The 23,709-nt window shown below is 33.4% G+C and overlaps 1 protein-coding gene across 2 annotated transcripts in view; it reads right to left on the minus strand.

Moving 5' to 3' along the window:
- Hcn1 (hyperpolarization activated cyclic nucleotide gated potassium channel 1) overlaps positions 1–23,709 on the minus strand; it is a 340,159-nt gene that overhangs the window by 78,621 nt on the left and 237,829 nt on the right. For both annotated transcript variants that reach the window (XM_028784249.1, XM_028784253.1), the window contains exon 4: positions 12,961–13,179. In XM_028784249.1, coding sequence (XP_028640082.1) covers positions 12,961–13,179 — 219 coding nt within the window. The remainder of the gene's footprint in view (positions 1–12,960; positions 13,180–23,709) is intronic.

The raw sequence follows: 23,709 nt of genomic DNA on the forward strand, positions 1-23,709 counted from the left end.
CTCTCTCTCTCTCTCTCTCTCTCTCTCTCTCTCTCTCTCTCTCTCTCACCTGGAATAATTCTTTTCACCTGAAACATTATCTCCTTCTCACAATGTCTCTTTTACAATAATATATGTTAATCTCACTGACATATCCACACACTTTCACTTCCTGAGGTCACTAATTATACAATAATTATAAAGTAAATATTAAATAATCTTTATGCTGAATTTTGGTTCATCTATTGCTATTGAAATAGTATTAAAGATATCAAAGATAATGGTTTGATTAAAGTTTTGCAAGCAAATAGAAAAACTAGTAAACTTTAATAAGCAAAATTAAGTCAACGTAATGATGCATTTCTTGATTATCATAAAAGTCTCATAAAGTGATATATATATTACGGTGCCAACATGGATGTTAAATGCTCCCACAAATAACATAACCAAAGACTTGTCTCCACAAACAGAGATATAATGAGGTGGAGTACGTTGGAAACATGAGGCCTGGCAGGAGACTTTAGACTTACTCTGGAAGTGTGTAGCTGAATGTTGAGACTTTCTCCTTCTGCTTCCTGGCTAGAAGATCTTTGCTGTTGCCTTCTTTTTCTTTACTACACATGTGACAGTGGTTTGCTATCTCACCAAAGGCCTAAAAGCAAAAGGTCTGACTGGTCAAGACTCAGAACTTCTAAAACCAGAATAGCCATGAGAATAGCCAAATAACTTTTTATCTGTATACATTAAAATTTTCAAGAAGCTTCTTTCAGTGACAAAAGCAGACTAACATAGTAACAATGCATTATAAGCAAATCTTTTAGTTTTATATTCAGATGATTTTTCTGGTATTAAGAGAGTAAGGTAACCTTAGCTTGCATAGAGTAAGATTAGTTCCTTAGCTCCATTTAAAACTAGAACACTATTAAATGGTATTTCCGTTTTCAGAGAAACAGCAGAGAATATGAAAGTGCAGTGAACACATTCACTATAAAGAGCTTTCTCAAACCATCCTGAGTCAGTGTTTTCCTTTAGTAGAGCATTGTTATAAAGTCATAAAGTGCTATCCTAGAGAGCTAAGTTTATTTAATTACTTCATATTAATTCATGTAGTGATTTCAATAATAACAATAACATTAGTACTTGCTAAAATGAAAGCAGTTTTCGTTAAGTACTTTAATAAACAATATACCCTAGAAAAGCTGATGCTTTTGAAATTAAAATGTTTTTCAGAAAATGTCTAGAAGTACTCAAAATTAACAGAGACTTAGAATACAAGAGAAACCAATCAAAGGTCCTCCTGTCCTCAGGTAAAAACAATATGTTCTATTGTTAGACATGAATAAAACAATTCTCAGAGATTGTCTGATTGATTTCCACACTTTTATGGAGAAATGGAGGCATAATTAACCTGATCTCAAAGAATGTCCACTTGCAACTGTAACAGCAGAGTCTGCCAATTTGTCAGTACAACTATGTTCTGATAACTTTGGTGTATCTCACGATCTTTAACTCTCTATTGAAATAATTTTACACTAATTTCATGAAATAATCAATATTTTTTATTTTAAAGGGTAAGTACATTTTAAAAATTTAAAACTGTCTTAAAATTCTGCAACTAGGCTATAATTATATGACACACTACAAACACTATTCATGTTTATCCAATTAAAGTAACATGGGATATTTCTAGATGATATAAAAGTACTAAATATTTTTCACCAATATTTTCATAGCAAAATATACAAGATCCTTCTGTTTCTTTATAAATACAGGTAGTATTTCCAAGCTGTTCAGATAATGATAGAGAGGAATTTATACTTCTGAGAAACCTGTAAGAGCTTACTGTAGGAAACACATCGAATTTATCATAACTATTTTCTAAAGTAGAACATGCTTTGTAGCCTGGAAAAAATTATAATAAAGCTCCAATCACTTCACCTTTTTAATTTGTAAACTAACTCTTTGAGTATTTTCCTGGAAGAATTCTTGAAATTCTATGAATTATCATGTACTTCAAAGGCTCTGTGTAATGCTAATATTTTCAATTCAAGAATGTAAAATTTATGTGTAAAGGTCTGCTGGAAATCTAATATGGCAGATAACTCAACAATGCCTCTTTTATAGCAAAGCCAATCAAAGGAAAACAAGGTGAAGCCTGAGTTTGCTATTTGGAGTCAAAATAGCCCGCAAATTTAATATTCTACAGTGAGAAGACATACCTCAAAGCACTTATATAACCCTGGCAAAGCGAAAGTTTTCAAGGTAAATATTGCTCATTTTCAGAGATACACACTTATAATATTCTCATTTATCTAGTATCTTAGACTTGTCAAATGTAGTGATTAATTGTGTAAGAATTTGTTTATCCTGCTCATCAAATATTTGACCTTCTCAGTATCAAAATAGTCTGCACAGATAGAAAACATTAGGATAATAATTTTACTTTTCCAGGCAGGATGCTAGATTATGTCTTTTGAAATGATAATAAAAATCATGTGATTCACAAAACATTTCTGAAGATGAAGCTCACTGGTCCTCTAGACATTTTAAGCACACTGGCCTGGAATATAAGGTGATCTTTTTCATATTATTGCCCATCAGTTTGTTAGTTAGGAATATGATTTGATATCTCTTGATCTCTGGGTTTTAATCCCTAAATTGTGACTTGAGAAAAATGCAATCTTCTTTATTTTGCTTTCTAAGATAGTTATCTATCTTGCTCTTTATATTATTCTTAGGAACTATTTTGTTACGATCTATTGTTGATTTGTGCCTATTTTATTATTTATTTAGAAAAATGGTACCTTTGTAATGACTTATTTGGTGGCAATATATTTTGATGCAAAAATAAAAAGAATGTGAGAGAAAAAATGATCTAAACAGAAGTAATATCCTTCTTTGAATTACTGGATTAAAAATAAAACTCTGAAAAATTTTACACTAAAACCACATTAGTGTTAACGTGATTTGAAGAGCACTAATTATCAGATAGTGTTTCAAATGCATACACCTTCTTTCCTAAAATTCTGCATTTTACTTTTTTGATTTTTTTACCATTATGTAGGTTTAGATTTTAGGCAATGTGCAAAATAAAGATAAAATTTAAATGAGTTTATAATGTTTTATAAGATATGAGGATATGCTATTTCATGCAATATTATTGACACGGCTAATACAAGTGATTTTGTGGTAATTACATACATATTTCATCAATCTCATGAAGTTTACAAAAATATTTTGAATTACTTATACGAGAGAGAAATAATCATTTGTGTACTGGTTTTATTATATATGTGTTTTCTCGAACATATTTGTATAAGTCAGGAATAATGTATCACCAGGAACAACTTGTTCTATCAAGGAAAGCTGTCAGAGTCAAGGATTTAACCTGCCTTCCTTCCTTCTAAAACAAGTTAACTGGAGTTGGAGAGATGGCTCGGTACCTGAGCTAAGGTCACATTCCATGCACCCACCCATAAACCTGGGCATTATAATGAGTGCCTTTCATCCTAATGTGGAAGCCAGAGTAAAGATAAACTTGGGGCTTTATTTCTCAAAATATAAGGTTGTACTGATAATGTTTGTCTGCATCGTGTGAGAAAATGTCTGTCCTTCCATGTCAGCTAAAAGCACCTTCTATTGCTTAAAATAAGAAGTTTACGGCCTATAGCAAAATGTAGAGTAGAAGTTGGGGCATCTGGTAGACAGAGAGGAACTCTGGGAAAGAGGGAGGAATGGAAATATTGCCACTCGGACTTGGAGGAAATAGAAATTATGAAACTGAGGAGCAGTAACCAGCCACATGGCATGGAATAGTAAAAGGGGTTAACAGAAGTTAAGTGCTAATAGGGGAGCTAGCCTAACACAAAGATTAGGCATAAACAAACAAACAAACAAACAAAATATATACATAAATAGTCTACATGTCCTAATTCTGAAGCTGGGATGATCTTAGAAAAGCCCAAACAGTTACATAAGGTGGATAACCACAAAGGAAGACACTTGCCTCCACATATAGCATCACATACACATACATATGGTTATACACATGTACTTCACACATTTGCAAACTTAACATATTTTAATATAATCTAACCTACTGCCAATTGTTTTTCAAGTTTATGGTAATTTTTCTGATGTTCTAATATTTACCAATTTTTTTCTTGTAATGCTTGAACTGAACCCTGGCCAAGCTAGACAAGGGCTGTACCACAGAGCTATGTTTCAATACCCCACCTTCTTAAAGTATATTTCTACTGTTATTGACATTATTCCTTTTTTGTTAAGTCGTTAAAAAACATTGTGTGAAAGATATCTGGAGAAATTAAGTGGTAAAAAAATTAAGTCACAAAAATTTGGGGTAATCAGAAAATAATGTGACACATAATCATATTCTGCTTGCATTCCAAGAGATTGATGATGAGTGCCTACATCCTTTGTAGGGTACAGCCATTATGTGATCCACAAGCTTATACTTTCCACTTCCAGGACTAGCTGGTCTCTAAATTCTGCTTGTCGTCCAAGGGGATCCTCACTGAAGTAAAATTATTTTACACTTTGATCAGAATTTACAGGGACACAGTTGAGGACTAGAATCTTCAAGATGGAAGCCTGTCTAAGCCAGTTGAATGCTATGTGACTATTCTACAAGGCATCTTGGCACAATAATGGTATCTTTTAATGGTGAAGTTTTCTCTTTACCACATTTTGAGTTGTTTTTTACTTGGAACTCTAATTTCTCTCTCCCTTGCACGCTTCTGTTTTCTGTGTCACATCATTGCTGTCTCTATTCCAACCCTTAAGAGTTTTGCTATTATCTTCAAGGATAGAGCTCTGAGCAAGAAGTCACTTGATCTAGGCATCTGAATCCAAACCATGTGAGATGTTTCTGAAAAATAACATTTAAATGATTCACTGACTTCTAGGATCCTCTCTAAATATCACAAAAGCCCCTATAATACTGGAGTTGAATGTTATTTTTATTAAGTATGCCAACTTAAGGATTTTAATAGAGTTTTGTCCACACTTGTTTAAGTAACCTTTCAAATATTTCTTTAATTAATTGTAGCATTAACTTAGAATAATCTTTGAAAGTATGCTGCTTGAAAAAAACATAAACAATGAATTTAGGATATTTTACGTAAGTATCTGAAAATGCAGCATTTAAGTAAAATAATGGTATATTTAAATAAAAATGAAAACACTTTATATTAATTTGGCTTATAGATTTTATTTATCTACCACAATAGGTTTTGTGTTTTAAAAATTTTGACTGGCAATATAACCAGTTTTTTAAAAAAGTGTTTTTCTCACTTCACATATTCTTGAGAGAAAATTTTGACTGACAAAAGTTAGTTTTGATAGTATTTATGAACCATAAATTATAGTTTAATTTTATACAAACTTTCACTGAAAATGAGAGGAAAAAGCTGTATTAGGTTTTAAGAATAAATGGTTAGTCAGAACTGAAAAGTCAGGCTAAATAAAGTAATTATTTGTATGCATACAAATATTTGTATATTTGAGATCTGTATAGCAGCTTTAATAGCAGTGATATTTGTGTTGATGAAAAAAATACATTCCCCCAATAATTATGGATCATTTCCAGCTCCTAGTCGAATATAGGGCATAGGAAGCACCTGGATAACGTGATCTGAGTTCAGTTCTGCCCTGCATTCTATTTTTCTGTTGCATGGTGTATCTCACACTTCCTGTGTTCCATTTTCTTAAACCATGGGGGCATCTAAAATATTAATGGTTCCCCTCTACTTTCTAATGAAATACAAGCAGCTTGAGATCTCACAGGGAATACATCTTTTCACACAATACAGGGATGACTAAGGAAAACCCAAGCATTTTGCTGCTTCTCAGCATTGCTATTACATCTCCAGCAGAGGATACTGGTCTTTTATATTAATCTTTTCTCTAACACCTTCCTTGTGGAAAGAATTATTGCTGGTCACAGAGCTGTCAACTTCTTAGTTTGTTTCAGTAGCATGACTACACTTCTCATCAGTGGATTGGGACTAGAAGCAATATGTATGTCCTGTTCTCTTTCCATTATCATGGTCTGGAACAGATACATGCCCATGGCACAGATTCAAACATCCAGATAAGAAAGTAGGTTAGTACAATCTGGGATCTCGTGAAAACCAGAAGTCTATAAGTCATACCCCAAACTTAACGAGGCAGAAACTTTAAGTCTGGCCCTAGAATACTTATTTTCACAAACTCAGTGAATATAATACAAAACAAAAATTTGGAAAGCATCCCAGATGGAGGACCATGTTGGAGATTGTATGTTCGCAGATGGCCTCTGGAGCAGGGTAACACACTGACCTGGCTTCTGAGCCACAACGTTTGTTTCTGAAGACACTTGAGTTAGGTTATTTTTTATATAGAGTTAGCATTTGCCCAGCATAGGTTCCCTGACTACACACACACACCCTACAAGAGTTTGTATAATAGTCCTTCCTTATGTAATATTTACACCAATTAATACTGCACTCTCACTAAGGTTGGTGCAAAGTAAAGCTGGGCTGTTTGCTTAACAGAAAAGAACATGAGGCCATTTTTACTTTTTTTTCTAACGCGTTTATGTATGCTACTGACACTTGTCTAAAATGCCAAGACAATTCTATTATTAGCACTTTTGCAGTCCATATGCTTAGAAGACTCTTCATGTTTAGCTAAACTACAGTATGGTCAGTGAGGTCTACACAGTCTCTCTCAGTCTGAGTCTGTCGTTCTGTACTTCCCACGACATCTTTGTCTGGAATCTATTCATACTTCCCTTGAAGTTCTTGAATCTTAGCAGCTGTTGTCATACTGATGTTCTATGTATATGGCTCAATAAAATGTCTTCTCTTTACTTACCCTTCAAGTCTCTTCAATACAGTATCGTCCTTTTTCACACTTTCACCCCATTATATTGAACATAAATAATACATAAAATCTTGCAATGCCATGTCATGCTGCTACATTTCTTTCATTACACTTTAAATTAAGTCTCCATGACATAGGGCTTTCTGAATCTTGTTACTAGTGGTTTGGATTTCCTGTTCACACCTATGAACTCCAAGAAGCTTCAGAAGGGACAGTACTACGTCTATTTGTTCATTATTTCCCAGCCTCTCATAATAGATATCCCATAAGTAAACACCCAATAACTATATGTTTACTAGATAGAATATTTTTATACTTAGTACACACATTATTTTTCTCTGATAACTACTTGGATCTCAACAACTCATGAAATAATATATTTATAGGATTTTATGTATTCAGTGTGTCTATTTATAATGCTGCTGTTGCTATAATTGTGCTAGTAAATCTATCAACAAGTGTTTATGATTCATTTAATCATAGACTCTGCAGTCTAGGTAGGGCTGTATCATATCTCACTTGCTGTTATGACTTGTTTTTCTTAAGAATAATTCTGATTGCATGATGTCTGTCTCTGCCCACTGATGTCACTAACATCCTTTACTCTGCCTTCCAATGGTTCTAATTAGACAAAGTCAAGTTACAGGCCAGACGAATGAATGCATCTTTTCCACTGAGGGTTCCTATTAGATTATTTCCTGTACGTCAGCTTTTACAGTATTAAAATGCTTTATAGTATCTTATATCTTATGATATATAAGGATCATAAAGTACATTAAAACCAAATATTTGAAAGACATTTGTAGAGTAGAGTAAAACAAAATTTCTAACATTTCTAAACAACATTCATCGATCCATCCATAGAACAGGTCTAGTGTAGGAATCTGTCATGTGTTTCAGAATACATAGAAACCGCAAAGTACTAAATAAGGCTTATTGAGAATGAATCTCCACCACTTTGTATATTTCTACAATTATAAATACAAGCAACATACATGTGGGAATTTAAACATGGGACACTGAGAACTAGAGCAGAAATTATTATTGAGGAAAAGAACTATTATATTTTTATAAACATTACATCTAAAAATAGAACGTTTTATTTTTTTCTCTTTGGTTCAAACTTTTACTTAATTCAGTGTGTGCAACAACACAAAAACATTGTTTTATTCAGGTTAGAATGTAAATATCTTTCTTCCTCTTGTTCTTTCAGAAGCCCAATTTGGAGCAGTTCAAGTAACCACATTAAATTAACCTCATTTTATATAATGTTATCTGTATGTATGTTTATAAGACTATTTGGTACTGAATAACCAATTGGTGTTCTTATATAAACTGAGTATGTTTTGTTCATATGTGTGTGTGTGTGTGTGTGTGTGTATGTGATTATATATATAATTATGAAAAAGAGGTCATGAATTTGAAAGAGGTAAGTATGATTATATGGTAGGACTTGAAGGAGCAAAAGTGAAGAGGAAATTGATATTATTCCTCCAAAAGTAAGATAAATAACTGAGAATAAAACTAGCTCAAAGTTACCATACTCTTATTCTCCTGTACAAGTGTCTTACTTAGATTCTCAGTCTTAGGATGTTCCTGGCCTGATAATATTTGGAGTACAACTGATTTCACATACTAGAATATTAAATCCAATTCAAGAAGTAGAGTAGATAGTGTACTTTCATGGAAATTTTATGGGTTAATTAAGAAACCACAGGGACTCTTATTCATATCATCCTCAATGTTAAAAACAAATTACCAATTATGAAAGAAAGTAAGTGGAAGTTTTTTGTTGAAAGCAAGGAATCTCAGTTGTATTGCTGTTCTTAAAAAGGACCCTAAGCCACATATGAATGTCACTTATTCATGTAAACACTGGGCTGGCATAAGCACTGGGCTGACATGAGTTTTCTAAGTTCAAGAGTATCATATCTTCAAAGCAATAGTTCTTACGATAAACACTATCACAGTGCATTTACGAGTGTTATGTGGATATATGTACATACATCTATATTTCTAAATATAACCTTCTGAGTCTATATAATGTTACTTGTGAATATGTTATGAGGGCTAATCATTTGATATTGGATAGACAATTGGTGTATTTTTCCTGGGATAAACAAGTGCTGTCTAGTTACTTTCTTTACTTTTTTTTTAAATTAATTATTTTATTTATTTACATCCTAAATGTTGCCTGCCCTCAGTCCCCATTCTCAGGGCTCTTCACTCCATTCCCCTCTCCTTCACTTCGGAGAGGGTGCCAGAGACCTGGAAAAAGAGAGGAATCCAGTACTCAATCAGGATGGATGACCTTAGACAAAATGCTCAACTGTGAAGAAATGGAACCTGAAGAGCCCACCTCCAGTAGTTAGACAGGACTCACAGCAGAGGGATGGAGACACCAACTCACCTTCAGATTTTTGACCCAGAATTGTTCCTGTCTAGTTACTTCATTTTAAATGAAGAGAAACCTAGTTTGCTTTAAGTGCGAATTTAAATGGGTTGCAAAGGGAAGCAGCTTTGGAATTCCAGCCTTCTATCTTATCTCAGTGCTGTCATTGGCTCAGATAAATCAGGAAGATTAAGCTGATTAAAAATCTGCTTATAGAAAATTGTCCAATTCAATGATTTAATACATGATTTTATATTATCTACTCGTAAATTGTGAGACTTATTTTACATTAATTACACTTTCAATTTAAAGGTTTTTACTGGAAATTGTATAAACTCTTTTCAAGATGTATAAAATTTAAACATTTTGTCCCTTGGGGTACATTTAGTATTTTAATTCCCTGTATGTGACAATCTGACACTCTATAAATTTTAATTTCATACAACATAATTGATCCACAGAGAGACATTTGCTGTGAATTTTAGGCTTGTCTGAAGTACAGAGTGAGACTTTGTCTCAACACACACACACTTGCGCGCGTGCACACACACACACACACTGAAAGAGAGAGAGAGAGACACACAAACACACACACACACACACACACACACAGAGAGAGAGAGAGAGAGAGAGAGAGAGAGAGAGAGATGTTTCTTGATGCTGATAATGTAATCCTGAAAATGTCTTTGTTTTAAGAAAATATGTATTTACACATACTTTAAATTTAATAATCATTTTATTTGTTTACATTTCAAATGTTAGCCTCCTTCCTGGTCTCTGTTCCATGAAACCCCTCCCATACACCCTCCCACCCCATACACCTCTCCTTTGTCTCTATGATGGTACACTCCCACCCACCCATCCACCTCTAGCCTCACCACTTTATCATCCCCGTCCTCTGGAGTATCAAGCTTTTACAGCAACAAGCATCTCCCCTCCCACTGGTGACAGATAAGGTGGAAGTCTGTTACATATGTAGCAAGAGCCATGGACCAGCTCATGTGTACTCTTTGGTTGGTGGTTTTAAACTCTGGGAGCTCTGAGGGCTACAGTTAGTTGATATTATTGTTCTTCCTGTGGGGTTGCAATCCCTTTAAGCACCTTCATTTATTATATACAGCTTATAAATATATGCATATATACATTTATAATATGTAAATAATATATTTACATTAACGACCAAAAAGAAAATGTGTAGCATCATTCAGACAAAAATGATATGAAAAGCCAACATTTTCTCTTAAACCAACTAAGAGAAATATTACAATGTAAGAACAAACTTCATAATATTAATTTCTAGTCTTGTATTTCATAAAATAAGCTCAAATTAAATTAATATAGGGATTTCAGTCAAATATCTTTAGATAGCCTTCCTCCTTTACTATGTTGTCTATTCTTCACAATTTAATTGTTTTGTTACTTTATTTCTTAAAAATCAAATGCAATGCAATTTTGACAGCTTACCTTTCATTATTTAATCAAAAATTATCAACTTGCTCATTACACTAGTTGTTGATATTGTAGTTTTATTCACATAAATACAAATATCCCTGTTCCCTTTCCCGTCTAATGACAAAGACTTCTGTTAATCAAACAACTAACGTGGTACGCAGTTGTTTAGAAATAAGCTGTTCAAAATTGAATCTAAGCTAGCCTCACTCACACTTAGTCTATAAGTACTGAAGCATTGCTTTCAGAAATGTTCTGTGCCATGGTGAAAACCCTTACATTCCAGTGTCTTTGATACAGGGAGGTACTCTGCACATTGTTCAAAGAAGAACATAACCACCATGCTAACCACAAAACCTTTATCTACAATAGTGTACTACCATCAAGGTATGCTAGGATACTGGTCGCACAAAGCTTGTAGGAGTAATCAGCTAATAATTGATTTGATTTGAGGTCTACACCATGATATGGAAACCCTACCCAACACTACCTGGTTGATGAAGAACCTGAGAGTAGATAGCCAAGGGACTTCAGGTAAGACCAGATCCTACTGCTCTGAACAATGTACCAGTGTGCATGGGGTCTTGACATGTATATACTAGGTCCTCTGCACTTACATTTTGTCTTCCAGTTTAATGGTTTTACTCATCTTCCTTGTATAAGTAGGTGGTATCTGAATCGTGTACCTTTTCTTGAGCTCTTTTCATTCTGTTGATTTGTCTCATTCAAGTTCAATGTGATGGTTTTTGTTTTAGCTTATTATAATTTTGTTTTATTTTTAAAAGATGAATGAATGAATGAATGAATGAATGAATGAATGAAAACCTAGCTCCAAGGGTAAAGATTAACAACAGGACTGTCATTTGTAGCTGCTGGAAGAGGGAAATATCAGTTGTTTTCAATGGAATGGCATTGAATATAACAACCACTCCAGGGCAGGCCTCACTTTCAGGAGTTGTTGACCAATTGACATATAATGGACTCCACAGTTGGCTTTCCCAGTCTCTTAGCTTTGGGTGGTTTTGTTGTATTGGCTTTGTTTGGTTTCAGAGAAAGTACTTGAAGTTGAGTAGGGGCAGGGGCAGGAGGAGGAGCAGATCTGGAAGGACTTGAGGAAGGAAATAAATATGATCAAAATATGTTTAAATTTAAAAAATGTTTTAAATAAAAGCATAATGAAATCATAGCTTAATGTAGTTTGTTTTTCTACACTAATAAAAGTTTAATATGGCAGTCACTTCCGTGAAATCACTGGGCACAGGAATTCAAGATAGCAACTTTAAACATGACTGTAAAGACTAGAGAGTGTGATGAGTTTTGTACAGATAAGAGCAGACTAACCTTTGCTAACTGTATGGACTACAATGGAAATTACTGAAAGACACATACAGAAGAGCAATGCTTGTCTGGTCCGTTCTGCAGGCTTTCATTTCTTAAAGCATGCATTAATGAGAGATGTATATTATATTATTATTATGGTAATTGAAATTTAACTCTTGGAATATGTAACCTGAACCATAGTAACACCTTATATTTCTTCTACATTTTAGACATACAATTATATTTTATGAAATGACAATTTACACATTTTATTTTATGTAGACTGGACTAATCTCAAACCCACTATATAGCCAAGGATGAACCCTTGCAGTCCTTATTCACCTGCTGACAACTCTCAAATATTGGAATTACAGGTCAGTTGCACCATATATGGTACAAACCATTCACGGGATTAAAGGTAGGGCACTTCATGCTAGAAAACATGCTACCCACTGAGTTATAACAGAAATAAAATACGTACTTGGAAAATTATCTTGATAAGAGTTTCTTTTACAAACTAAAGTCTCATCACTATAGAAGAAAAGAAAAGCAGATTTGTGGAGAAAATTGGGAAATGGTCTGCTGCAATGAAAGTCAATGTAGCATCTTACTGGAATAGTATTGAAATGCTCTGAACTCACTCATTTGGTTATTTAATAAATATTTTGTAGATTATTCACTGTGTGGTAGGCATTGGGTTAACTGAGATATATGGCAGATAAAATATAATTTGAACTTTAAAAAAAGATTTGAAAATATAAAACAGATTGCTTTTCCTTAATTAAATATTTAATATTTAAATATATAGTTTAAATATTACTTTAAATTTTTCAGCTCCTTTCAGTTTTTATAGAGGATTATTGGTTTTCTAGCTTGAACACAGTTCAATTCTTATGAAGAAGTTAGTTGATGATATGAGAGAGAAAACTACATACCTTCTCTTGATACTGCCTCCTTGAAGAATCCAAAGACTGGATCAAAGCTGTGGCATGGCCGACAAACATTGCATAGCAGGTGGCCCCAACAATCATGCTCAGCATGGTGATCCAGAGGTCTGACATGCTGACTGGGGCTTGGGCGCCATAGCCAATACACAGCATGTGACTCATGGCTTTGAAGAGTGCGTAGGAATATTGTTTTCCCCACGAATCATTCTGAAACATGAGAGAAGAGAAAATTAACTAAGATATTAAGATAATAAAAGTCAAAATAAGAAAAACTTATCTGGAGAATCAGTGGAAGGAAACAGGTATGGAAAATAAAAATTAGCATAACTTCTTAGAGGATACTAACCAAATAACCCAATGATGCTCAAATATGGTTTATTAAGATAAAACAGAAAGAACACCATTTTTTGTTCATGTGTGCCTAATCAATTTTAAGTTTGCTGTCTTTGAAAGTAAAATCCCAATCAGGGATACTGTACAAGTATCATCACCATAACACTGTTAAGAATAAATGTGGAGTCTCACTGAATGTTTCAAGGGAATCATAATTCTCTAGCAAACGTGTTTGTAAGCTGAGAAATGTAGCAGGTGGGTCCAAGATGTAGCAAATCAATCCCAAGATAAGAATGTAGTCAATACAATATAGCTCGAGTTTTATGAATGCAACTTGATATTTATACAGTCTTTAATATGTTATGTTTTATTAATGAAAAGCAACACTGCTTGGAAAACATAGTTATGTCTTGTTAGACATTCTAAATATCCTCAAAGCTGTCTTATATTAATTATGATGTATAAACTTCGGATGTCATTTCAAAAGTTTATTCCAGTCTCAGTTTTACAGGATAGAACTTGTCAAATAAGTTTTCTCTAGACAAAAATTTAAGCACCTTATCTGTCTGTTTCGTTGTTCTGAGATTGGGGTCTTGAGATATGACATGCTGTTTAGGAGTACAAATATGTGTCACCATGCACATCTTAAATTCAAATGCCTCTCAAAGTTTGTCCACCTCCCTTGATCATGGCTTACATTAATTATGAGACAGATATAAAATCAAAATGGTGAGTCATTAACTAAAACCCAAAAGACAAATGCTAAAGATAGAAAAAATATGAAGACTTTTCTTTACACTATTTTATTACTAATAAAATGAGGTAGTAGTAACAGATGAATAACTAAAAACTTTGTAAAATATAAAATGATATTTGGTGTCACAGTGATATAAATACATTGAATAAGTTTACATTAATCTTCATTGACTAATTTTCAGTGCTCTTCTGCAAAGCCTTTTCTTAGGCTCGCACAATGTATACAATTTTTAACTCTACTGTGAAGGATAATATTTGTAGTGATATCAATTGCTCTTGACTAATGCAATATCTCAAATACATTTTGATATTTTATTAAATTTTTTGCTTGATATAACTGTGCCTATAGCTATTAAAATGTTTCATAGGCTGTGAGAACATTAGGATGGATTTTTAATACATCAGTTTACAAGGTAAATTTCAAGTTGTTGGTTGTTGTTTTGTCCTATTGACAGTGTCCTTTGCCTTACAGAAACTTTGCAATTTTATGAAGTCCCATTTGTTAATTCTTGATCTTAGAGCATAAGCCATTGGTGTTCTGTTCAGGAACTTTTCCCTTGTGCCCAAGTATTCGAGGTTCTTCCCCACCTACTCTTCTATTAGTTTCAGTGTATCTGGTTTTATGTGGAGGTCCTTTATTCACTTAAACTTGAGCTTTGTGCAAGGAGATAAGAATGGATCAATTTGCATTCTTCTACATGCTGTCCTCCAGTTCTACTCCAGGGATCGTGTCTATTCCTTTTACAGTGGATTTAATGCTAATCTATGAAATGGCATTTTGATACTCCCTCTGGCATTTCCTGTAACGAATCAAGACTATGCCAGAGGTACTTATTTTTTTAACAATTATAAACATCTATTCATTCATCCTATAGATATATAAAAACTATCTTATAGCACTGCCATGGAACATAGGTGAAAATTTCAGTATTGGTGCAGAATCTGTAGGGATGGAACCCCAGAATTATGGGTAAGCAGGCATCTAACCATGAGTCCTGTTTTAAAGACACCTTTAGCTTTCCTGGCTGCTATCACCTTTGTTTATGCTGAAGCATTTCCTCTACTAACCTAGCCCCATATATGGATTCGTCATGAAGGAGACACAGAAGATGTCTCATTATTGATTTATATCTATATGTACCCTACTATCCCACCAATTGACAGGCATTTGAATGGCTTCCCACATACAGTGTGTGTATGTGTGTGTGTGTATTTGTGTGTACTGTTGTCACTGTACACACTAACTCCATTGTATATGTTTCCAGTAGATTTTACTGAAAGTATAAAAATGTCTAACAGGAAATTATTGAGAATGTTAAGATGACAGCAATACACTACATTAACAAATTTCAAGTATTTTTGAGAGTGTGATTGTATTTTCAAACTCTCATGATCTGAACATTATTCTAGTGCAAATAAATCTTGTGTAAATGACTTCTAAAAGTCTATTTAAAAATACAATGAACAAATATATAATATGGCCTTTTCATTGATTTTATCAAATCTATGGTTTTGGTTATTTTTTTAAATAGGATGTGATGAAATTAAAAAAAAAGACACACCCAAGAGCATTGGAACACAAAATGCTTGCTTTCAAAATAAGCAGCCACAATTAGCAGAAAGAGGATTTTTAATGAGGCTTGATCCTTACTGATGAAGTAAAGACATTCTCTGACATTACTTTGTTTAACCCAGAGATTCCAAAGGTACAAGTATACACATTTAATAGTTAGCAGCTCAGGTGATTATAAAACAAGATACTCATACATTTATTTGCTAGGTTATCCTGTTCTGATAGTATAATGGACCCACATAAAATTTTTACTTTGTACCTGATTTCAAGAAAATGTCAAGGTTTTCAAATTGTTCATATTTCATGAGCAAGAGACACTTAGATATTCCAGGAACAAGAAGCACATATTCAAAGAACAAGAGAGTATATTCTATGAAAGTCTTGAACATGCTCATTCTTTTAAAATAAATTATATTCATGAAATTCTAGTCATACTAACAGACCAAAAATCAGTTCATTATAAACCATACTACCAAAGGCTTTTAGCTATATGTTTTATTCAAAATAGCATTCTTCTGTTTTATAAGGCCTTAAGCCTTACATTTGCATATAACTTCAATCATGAACCTGTAATATGACAAGGTATTGACCACCTCATGTGCCTGAATCTGTGCAATACGAGGGCTGGATCCATATCTTGGGGCTTTTGTAACAGTGTACTTTTAAAAACTGTATGATTCATTGGTGTAGTTGTTGAATGAGATCGAAAATAAATAAATTTTGGATATGACTATTAAATGTCAAGCAAACAATGCTACTTTTTCCACATGGTTCCTTGACATATTAAGATGGAAGGGGGATAATTAAAATGTCTAAGGAAGTTCCTAGTCAAAAGGCATTTTTTATTTGCCAGTCAGGTTTTTTCTCTGTGCTCTTGATTGTACTGGACCAGGATGACATATGGAAAGCCTCCTGGCCAACCTCCTGAGTTCTGGAATTAAAGGTATGCACCACCAGGCAAGACTGAAAAGGGACTTCAATTCTATTCCTATCATTTATTTCTCAGATTTCAGAGGTGGCAGTACAGAATACTGGAACACTAGAAAGGAAAATCTGAATCTTTCTCTTCTTCACTTTTTATTTTAATTTTAATTTTATTTCATTTCATTTCATTTTATTGACATGGATCTCTTTTTTGTAGCCCTGGCAATTCTGAAATTCACTGTGTAGACCACGCTGGTCTCAAACTCATAGAGATCCATCTGTCTCTATCTCTCGAATGCTAGGACAGTAAGCCAAGTGCCACCACACAGTTCTAAAGCCTTTTCCTTAGGGTAACATGTTAAGATAGTAGCCAAACTCGCCTGTGTAAAGGTATCTTTACCCATTTATTTTCTCAGCAAACAACAACATATATACATATACAAACATACACATGCAAGTGCATAGAATTAACTGTATATCCTATGAAGTTTCTTACTTATTAAGTCACAGACAACTTTTCTACTCATTACATTTTCTACATATCTTCTTCTAGTTTTCTTCACTTATATTTCCCAGAAAATCAGTTATGCACCTCTCTGTACATTTTCCACATTCATGCAAACACACACACACACACACACACACACACACACACACACACAGAGGTGCATGTGCATATGCCAGGAATTCTATACAAAAATAGATGACAGACACATATATCCCTAGGTACTAGTTGGATGACACAAAACTCCTCTCCTATTATCTGTGATATATATATATATATATGCTTTCAATTTGATTTTTCAATTTTTTATCATAATGATCAAAAATAGCAACTTTGTTGCAAAACAATACATAGAAGTACACAATGGAACTTGTTAATTTAGTTGCATTTCCGTGACTATGTATGCTTAGAAGGTATTTGTACATTTACCAATTGCCCATTAGCTTCAATGACATTCTTGTTTTATCTTTATTATGTCAGAAACTTTTCTGATGATTTTTGTCTAAACTGAGAGAAATGTTGCAGTGTTTCTGGGACTGCAAAGTAATATGGTCATTATGGAAAACAGTATAAAGATTTCTCTAAATGTTAACACTAGAACTGTCATATGATCTATATGTTTCACTACTGGATGTACATTAAAGACAATACATTCAGCATGAAGAGTGTTTATACTTTCTGCTCATTGTGGCAGTATTCACAGTTGCCACACAATAAACAGAACTGCAATGTCCATCTCATGATGCATAAAGAAAGTATAGGAGAAATAAATATATTATTCACCAATAAAATCCTGATACTTGTGAAAACAATAATAGTGATTGGAATACATAGTAAATGAAATAAACCAAACAGAGAAAGAAAAACATTACATAATCTCACTCATGAATAAGATCTAAAAGCGCTGCTTTTACAGATGTCGAGAGTTGCATGGTGTTAAAATGTCTCAGTACGTAGGCTCAGATGGAAGGTGATTGGCAAGTAGTATATTATTATTAGATAGAAGCAAGGGGCTGTGGTGTGCTCGTATACAATTAGAGGACAATGCACTGTACATTATGAGAAGCTAGAAAGGATTTTGAGTATTTTTAATTGTAAAATGTGCTTGTGAAGAGTAATATGCTTAAATTGATTTAAACATTAGGCAAAATATACATTTAATGAAACTTAACATGGTATTACTTTAACATATGCAATTCTGTATATTTATTAAAATGTTTAGTAAAAATTTTCCTGTATATTTTCTTAATATATGCTGGAGTAGTTTTCTAGCCTCAATGTATCCTTTTACTGATTTGAGTGTGTCTGTGCTGTAACTATAGCGCCAATTGTGGTGACATTGTAATTTCTTTTAATATATCCTCAATGGTAGTACACTATTTCTATCCCAAGCAAAGTTTAAAATGAATAACTCTGTAAAGGGATCTCATTAAGACCTTGAGTTAAACAGGTAAAAACATAGATAGTCAATGGTGGGTATAATACAAACAAAGCAATTAGGTAGAAAGTATGACTGAGAAAAGTAATAAAAGGCTTATAGTTCACGCCAACACTGGTGTCTATTATTAGGAAACCTGAAGGGATAAGGATTTGTCCTTGAACAGGATTGTTGGAACTTGGATCCTTCTATTTTTCTTCTGCTTCTTGGACACAAAGTGAACAGTTTTGCTCAGCCAAGTCCTCTCATTGTTTCTTTTTTTCCCCTCTTATTGAAAAACAGATTCATTTCTCATTCAATATGTATAGGTTAGTTTCCATATTCTCCACTCCTCCCACGTCCTCCCTACCTCTCCACCCCTTTGGATCCACCCCCTTTCTATTTCTCATTAGAAAAGAACAGACTTCTCAGAGATAACAATTAAACATGACCCAAGAAAATATAACAAAATGTAGCAAACCTATCATTTCAACGTTGGACATGGAATCCCAACAGGAAGAAAATAGTCCCAAGAGGAGGCACAATAGCCAATGACCCACTGATTCTCACTCTCAGGAGCCCCCTAAAACCCAAGAGTGCAGGTCTAATAAAAGCATATCAATAAAATGACTTCTAATGATAATCTACTATACCCAGAGACCACTGACTTAGAGAAGCTTTCTTCTTTTCTCCAGCAGCAAATGGGAGCAGAGGTAGAGACCCACAGCCATATGTTACATGGAGAGCCTAAACAGGAGGTCTTCATCAAATTCCTTTCTTCTGAGATCAGGAAATCCCAAGGATGAGGAGGCAGAAATAGTTTAAGAGTCAGAGGCAATGATGAACACCAGGAAATCAGTCTTCTCAATCAGCTAAGCAAGGTGCTTAGGAGCTCACAAAGACTGAAGCAGCAAGCCTAATTCCTACAGGGAGCTGTACCTGGTCTTCTGGATTATATCTATTAGCTTAGTATTTTCAGTGAGTCCTGACTATAAAAACCAAGTGGGTCTCTCAGTCTTGTGCCTGCTCTCATTGGGTCTTATCACAGTAATATTAGAAAGTAACTAGTAACTAAGACTGGATCTCAGGCGGCAATTCAAATATTCTCCAATTTACCAGGTAGTCTAAACTGGCCTTCAGCTCATAAACCTTCTTCCCTCAGGCTGCTTTATGTTGCTTGTTTGAGACAAGTTATCTCTATCTTCTGCTAGCTGTCTTAGAACTCCTTATGTAGACTAGGCTGGCCTCTAAATCATAGATATTTACCTGCTTCTGCTTTCTGACTGCTAGGATTAAAGACTTGCTCAGCTTTGGAAAAGTTCTTGAGTTCTGAGATTAATGCTTACTGTGACCATACTTGGCACATACCATCACTTGACCAATAGTTAATAATGAGAAGAGAGCAAAAATGACCTATTGAGGTCACGAATTTGTCAATAGAAGAAGTAATATATACCTTTAATTATATTACGTAATTACTTTTCTTTGTCTGTATATTTGTGTGTGGGTGTATGCCATGGAAGACATGTAGAATTCAAGGTCAGAGGACAACTTGTAAGGAGTAGCTACTTTCCATTCACTATGAATATGCTGGGCATTGAATTTGGATTTTCAGGTTTGACAAATGTCTTTGTATACTGAGCTATCAGGCCAGACCAAGAACTAATATTGGAGTCCATGTAATTTAGTACTAGAGAACAGGCTATATTTGGCAATATCTACTGCTTTCATTTTTATAGGTAGACTACCTTTCAGCATTAGACAAAATATTAAGAATAAAATAAAAATGATCATTATAAACATCACATTCAAAACAAAGGGTACCTTAGTAAAGAATACTCAGAAGCCAAAACTTTATAAAAATCCAGAAATATGTCTTTATATTATAATTATATTGGCATTATTATACATTTAATCTCTTAAAAATAACCTCACTACATTTTAATCTACAGTAATAATTATATAATCTAATGCATTATAGACCATATATTTAGTGCACTTTAGCTAATAGTTCAAATTTTTCAAATTGTATATAACTCAATTTTTAATGAAAGTAAACATATAAGTTGTGTGTGAGGTAATTTAATTAAAAATTTGCCTTATCATCATTTCAGTAAACAAAAAAGTCAACAATGTTCCTTACATAACAACTTTGTATTGTTTAAGATACTTTACTTATTAATCTAGCAATGAATAATATTCATTGATGATAATTTGTGAGATGAGAATATCATTCATTTTCAGAGTTCTTGGTTGTATGCATGAAGCCCCATTCTCTATTTCTAGTACCAAAAACCCAAACACACACGCACACACACACACATGCACGCATGCACGAGCATGTTTGCCAAGTTCACCAGAGAATTTTATTGTAGAAATAATGTAGTTTAAGATTTTACTAATTTGAACATAAAATATTTTCTAGCCATTTTCTGAAGATTTTCTGAATTTTCTCAATTTGGCATCACATGAATTACAGAGAAAGGAATATGGGTGTGTTCTAGAACTTATGCATATTACATCCTAACTCATATTTAGCACCTTTAGCATAAAAATGTCAAACCAAATTTTCCACCCATCAGCTTTCATAGAAACTGTAAATTCATAACTATAGAAGGCTAAATATCCATTTACTAAATATCAAAATTGCTATTATAATGCATAACAAGAACAAGTATAAATATGCTAAGTAAATATAATCCCAGGAGAATCTGAGATATAGTGCACTAAGAGTGATGTATTCACAAAGAATCTAGGGCATAATCACACGATGGAAGAAGTAAGAACAGTGTGAGATCAGCAAGCCTAAGTTATTTGATCACTTTGTTCAACCTATTTCACCAATCACTGAAGAAATGTGTTACTATATCACTTATAGAGAGAGAAGCCAGACAGGTGCATAGAGAATTCTATGATCAGGTAGAACAGAATATATATATATATATATATATATATATTTGGAGAGTGACAAGTAGCGAAGCTTAGCAGGTTGTCAATTCCTAACAGTATATGTTCATTTGAATATGTCATCATTTCACTTCATAGGTACCTGTCACTATAGTCAGGGCAGGAGATGTTTGGTATTCTTCAGTTTCAGAGGCTAGGAGACTGCAGTCATTAATTGATGTTGGTACTTGTCATTGTACGAATAGTGGTTGCAATAGAGTTATAAATGCCTTCACAAATTTGATTGTTCTTATTTTGTTAGTATATCTCTGAAGTCATTAAATAGATAAAATTTCTGACAAATAAAAACAACTAATAACTACACTAAAGAAGTGTGTACCTTAGATGGAAATTTTATTTATAACATTTTAGTACCCATATAAATGTGGTCAATTTGATTTGCAGTCTTCTTAGAGCATGTGTGAGTTAATTTTCACGGAGACTGAAAAAGCAGCAATTAGTCATGTTGTTTATAATATCAAAATGAACATAACCAAAGGAAGTAACCCTTCTATTACGATATTTGTGATGGAATAGAGCTTTATTCAGTCACAAAAATTTAAATTCTTTCATGTGACATCAAATATCTAAAACTAGAGCTCAGTGTACCAAGTATATATTAGTATGTTGTCATGATTTGAATATGCTTGCCCCGGGGAGTGGCACTATTTGGAGGTATGACCTTGTTGGAATAGGTGTGTCACTGTAGGTGTGGGCTTTAAGGCCCTCATCCTAGCTGTCTGGAAATCAATCTTCCACTAGCAGCCTTCAGATGAAGATATAGAACTCTCAGCTCCTCCTGCATCATGCCTGCCTGGATGCTGCCATACTCTCGCCTTGATGGTAATGGACTGAATCTCTGAACTTGTAAGCCAGCCCCAACTAAATGTTGCCCATATAAGAGTTGTCTTGGTCATGGTGTTTGTTCACAGCAGTAAAACCCTAACTAAGTCATATGTTAAGTGTATGTTTCCTCTTATTCGTGTAATCTGTGATAAAAAGATATTCTATGCTAGGGAAAATGGATTGCTTAGGGTGAATTGAATGACAAATGAGAGAAGAAAAGTAGGAGAGATTTACAGTAAGAGGTGACATTGAAAACAAATTAAATGCAATGATACATATAAGTCAAAATGTCAGGATAAAAATAGCAAAATTCCTCATTTCATATGGCAATTTAAAATTTTATAAAATATATGAAATAAAGTCATAGCAAGTTTATTATTCAGTCAAAAAAAAGTGGGGGAGCTTGCTTTCCCTTGTTTCTTGGTCAATTAATCCATTGAGTTCTTTGTGTACATTTTTGGGCTTCAATAATGATGATAAAATGCAAAATTTACAGAAACTGGATTTATAAATTAAAAATTAATGATGCTTAGAATCATGGATATTTTTGTTGTATTTACTTTAATGTGGTACATTATACTAGAAAAAATTAAAACAGATCAAAGTGTGGTTTTTCTATTAGCTCAAATTTTTAAACTAAGAATTCCATAACACTACTTATAAAATTGTCTCAAATTGAAAATCATTTTAAACATTTATAGTGATTTCACCATAAATATCTTTTCAGAAAATAAAAATACTTTTATGGCCTACTTCTTTCTACAAGTAGACTGAACATTTTTAATTTAATAGTACAATTGAATAAATTGAGTTTATTTAATTATTTAATTGTAGAGCCAAGTAATTTTACAAGGATGACTCTCAAACTCATTTGTTTTAACATGGTGTTTTTGAATGTTAAACATCTACTAATATGATATTTTTACATATTAGTCATGAAAAAATCCTAAACAAAATAAGCACAATGAAATTGTGAACAGAGACCCAGAAGTTTTTGTGAATTTTGAGTTAGGGTGTCATATTTTTATTTGCGCTATTTGACCTAGAACACACTATTTAACTCAAGCTGGCCTTGATCTCAGCCTAACGGTTCAGCTTTCTGGGTACCAGAATTGTAATAGTGAGCTACCAATTCTAGGTGAGTAATTCTTCCTATAGGCTCAAATTTCTTCTCTAAATAATGCACATACGTGGTACACAAATGAATCATATTAGTTATTCATATAGGACATTGCTCTGATATTAATTTTCCATTATTATATTATAAGATGTGTCAAATATATATTTTGGTAAAACAAATATTTATGTTATCAGATACAAAAACAAATCATTGGATAATATTTTGAGATAACTTGAAGACTAGACAGTTTATGTAGTATGTCACATGCTATGAGGAAAATTAGTATTTTTATGAGTATTAAGTGGGAAAACTATATA

This window comes from Grammomys surdaster, unplaced genomic scaffold, assembly GCF_004785775.1.
Source record: "Grammomys surdaster isolate TR1022 unplaced genomic scaffold, NIH_TR_1.0 99, whole genome shotgun sequence".
Lineage (NCBI taxonomy): Eukaryota > Metazoa > Chordata > Mammalia > Rodentia > Muridae > Grammomys > Grammomys surdaster.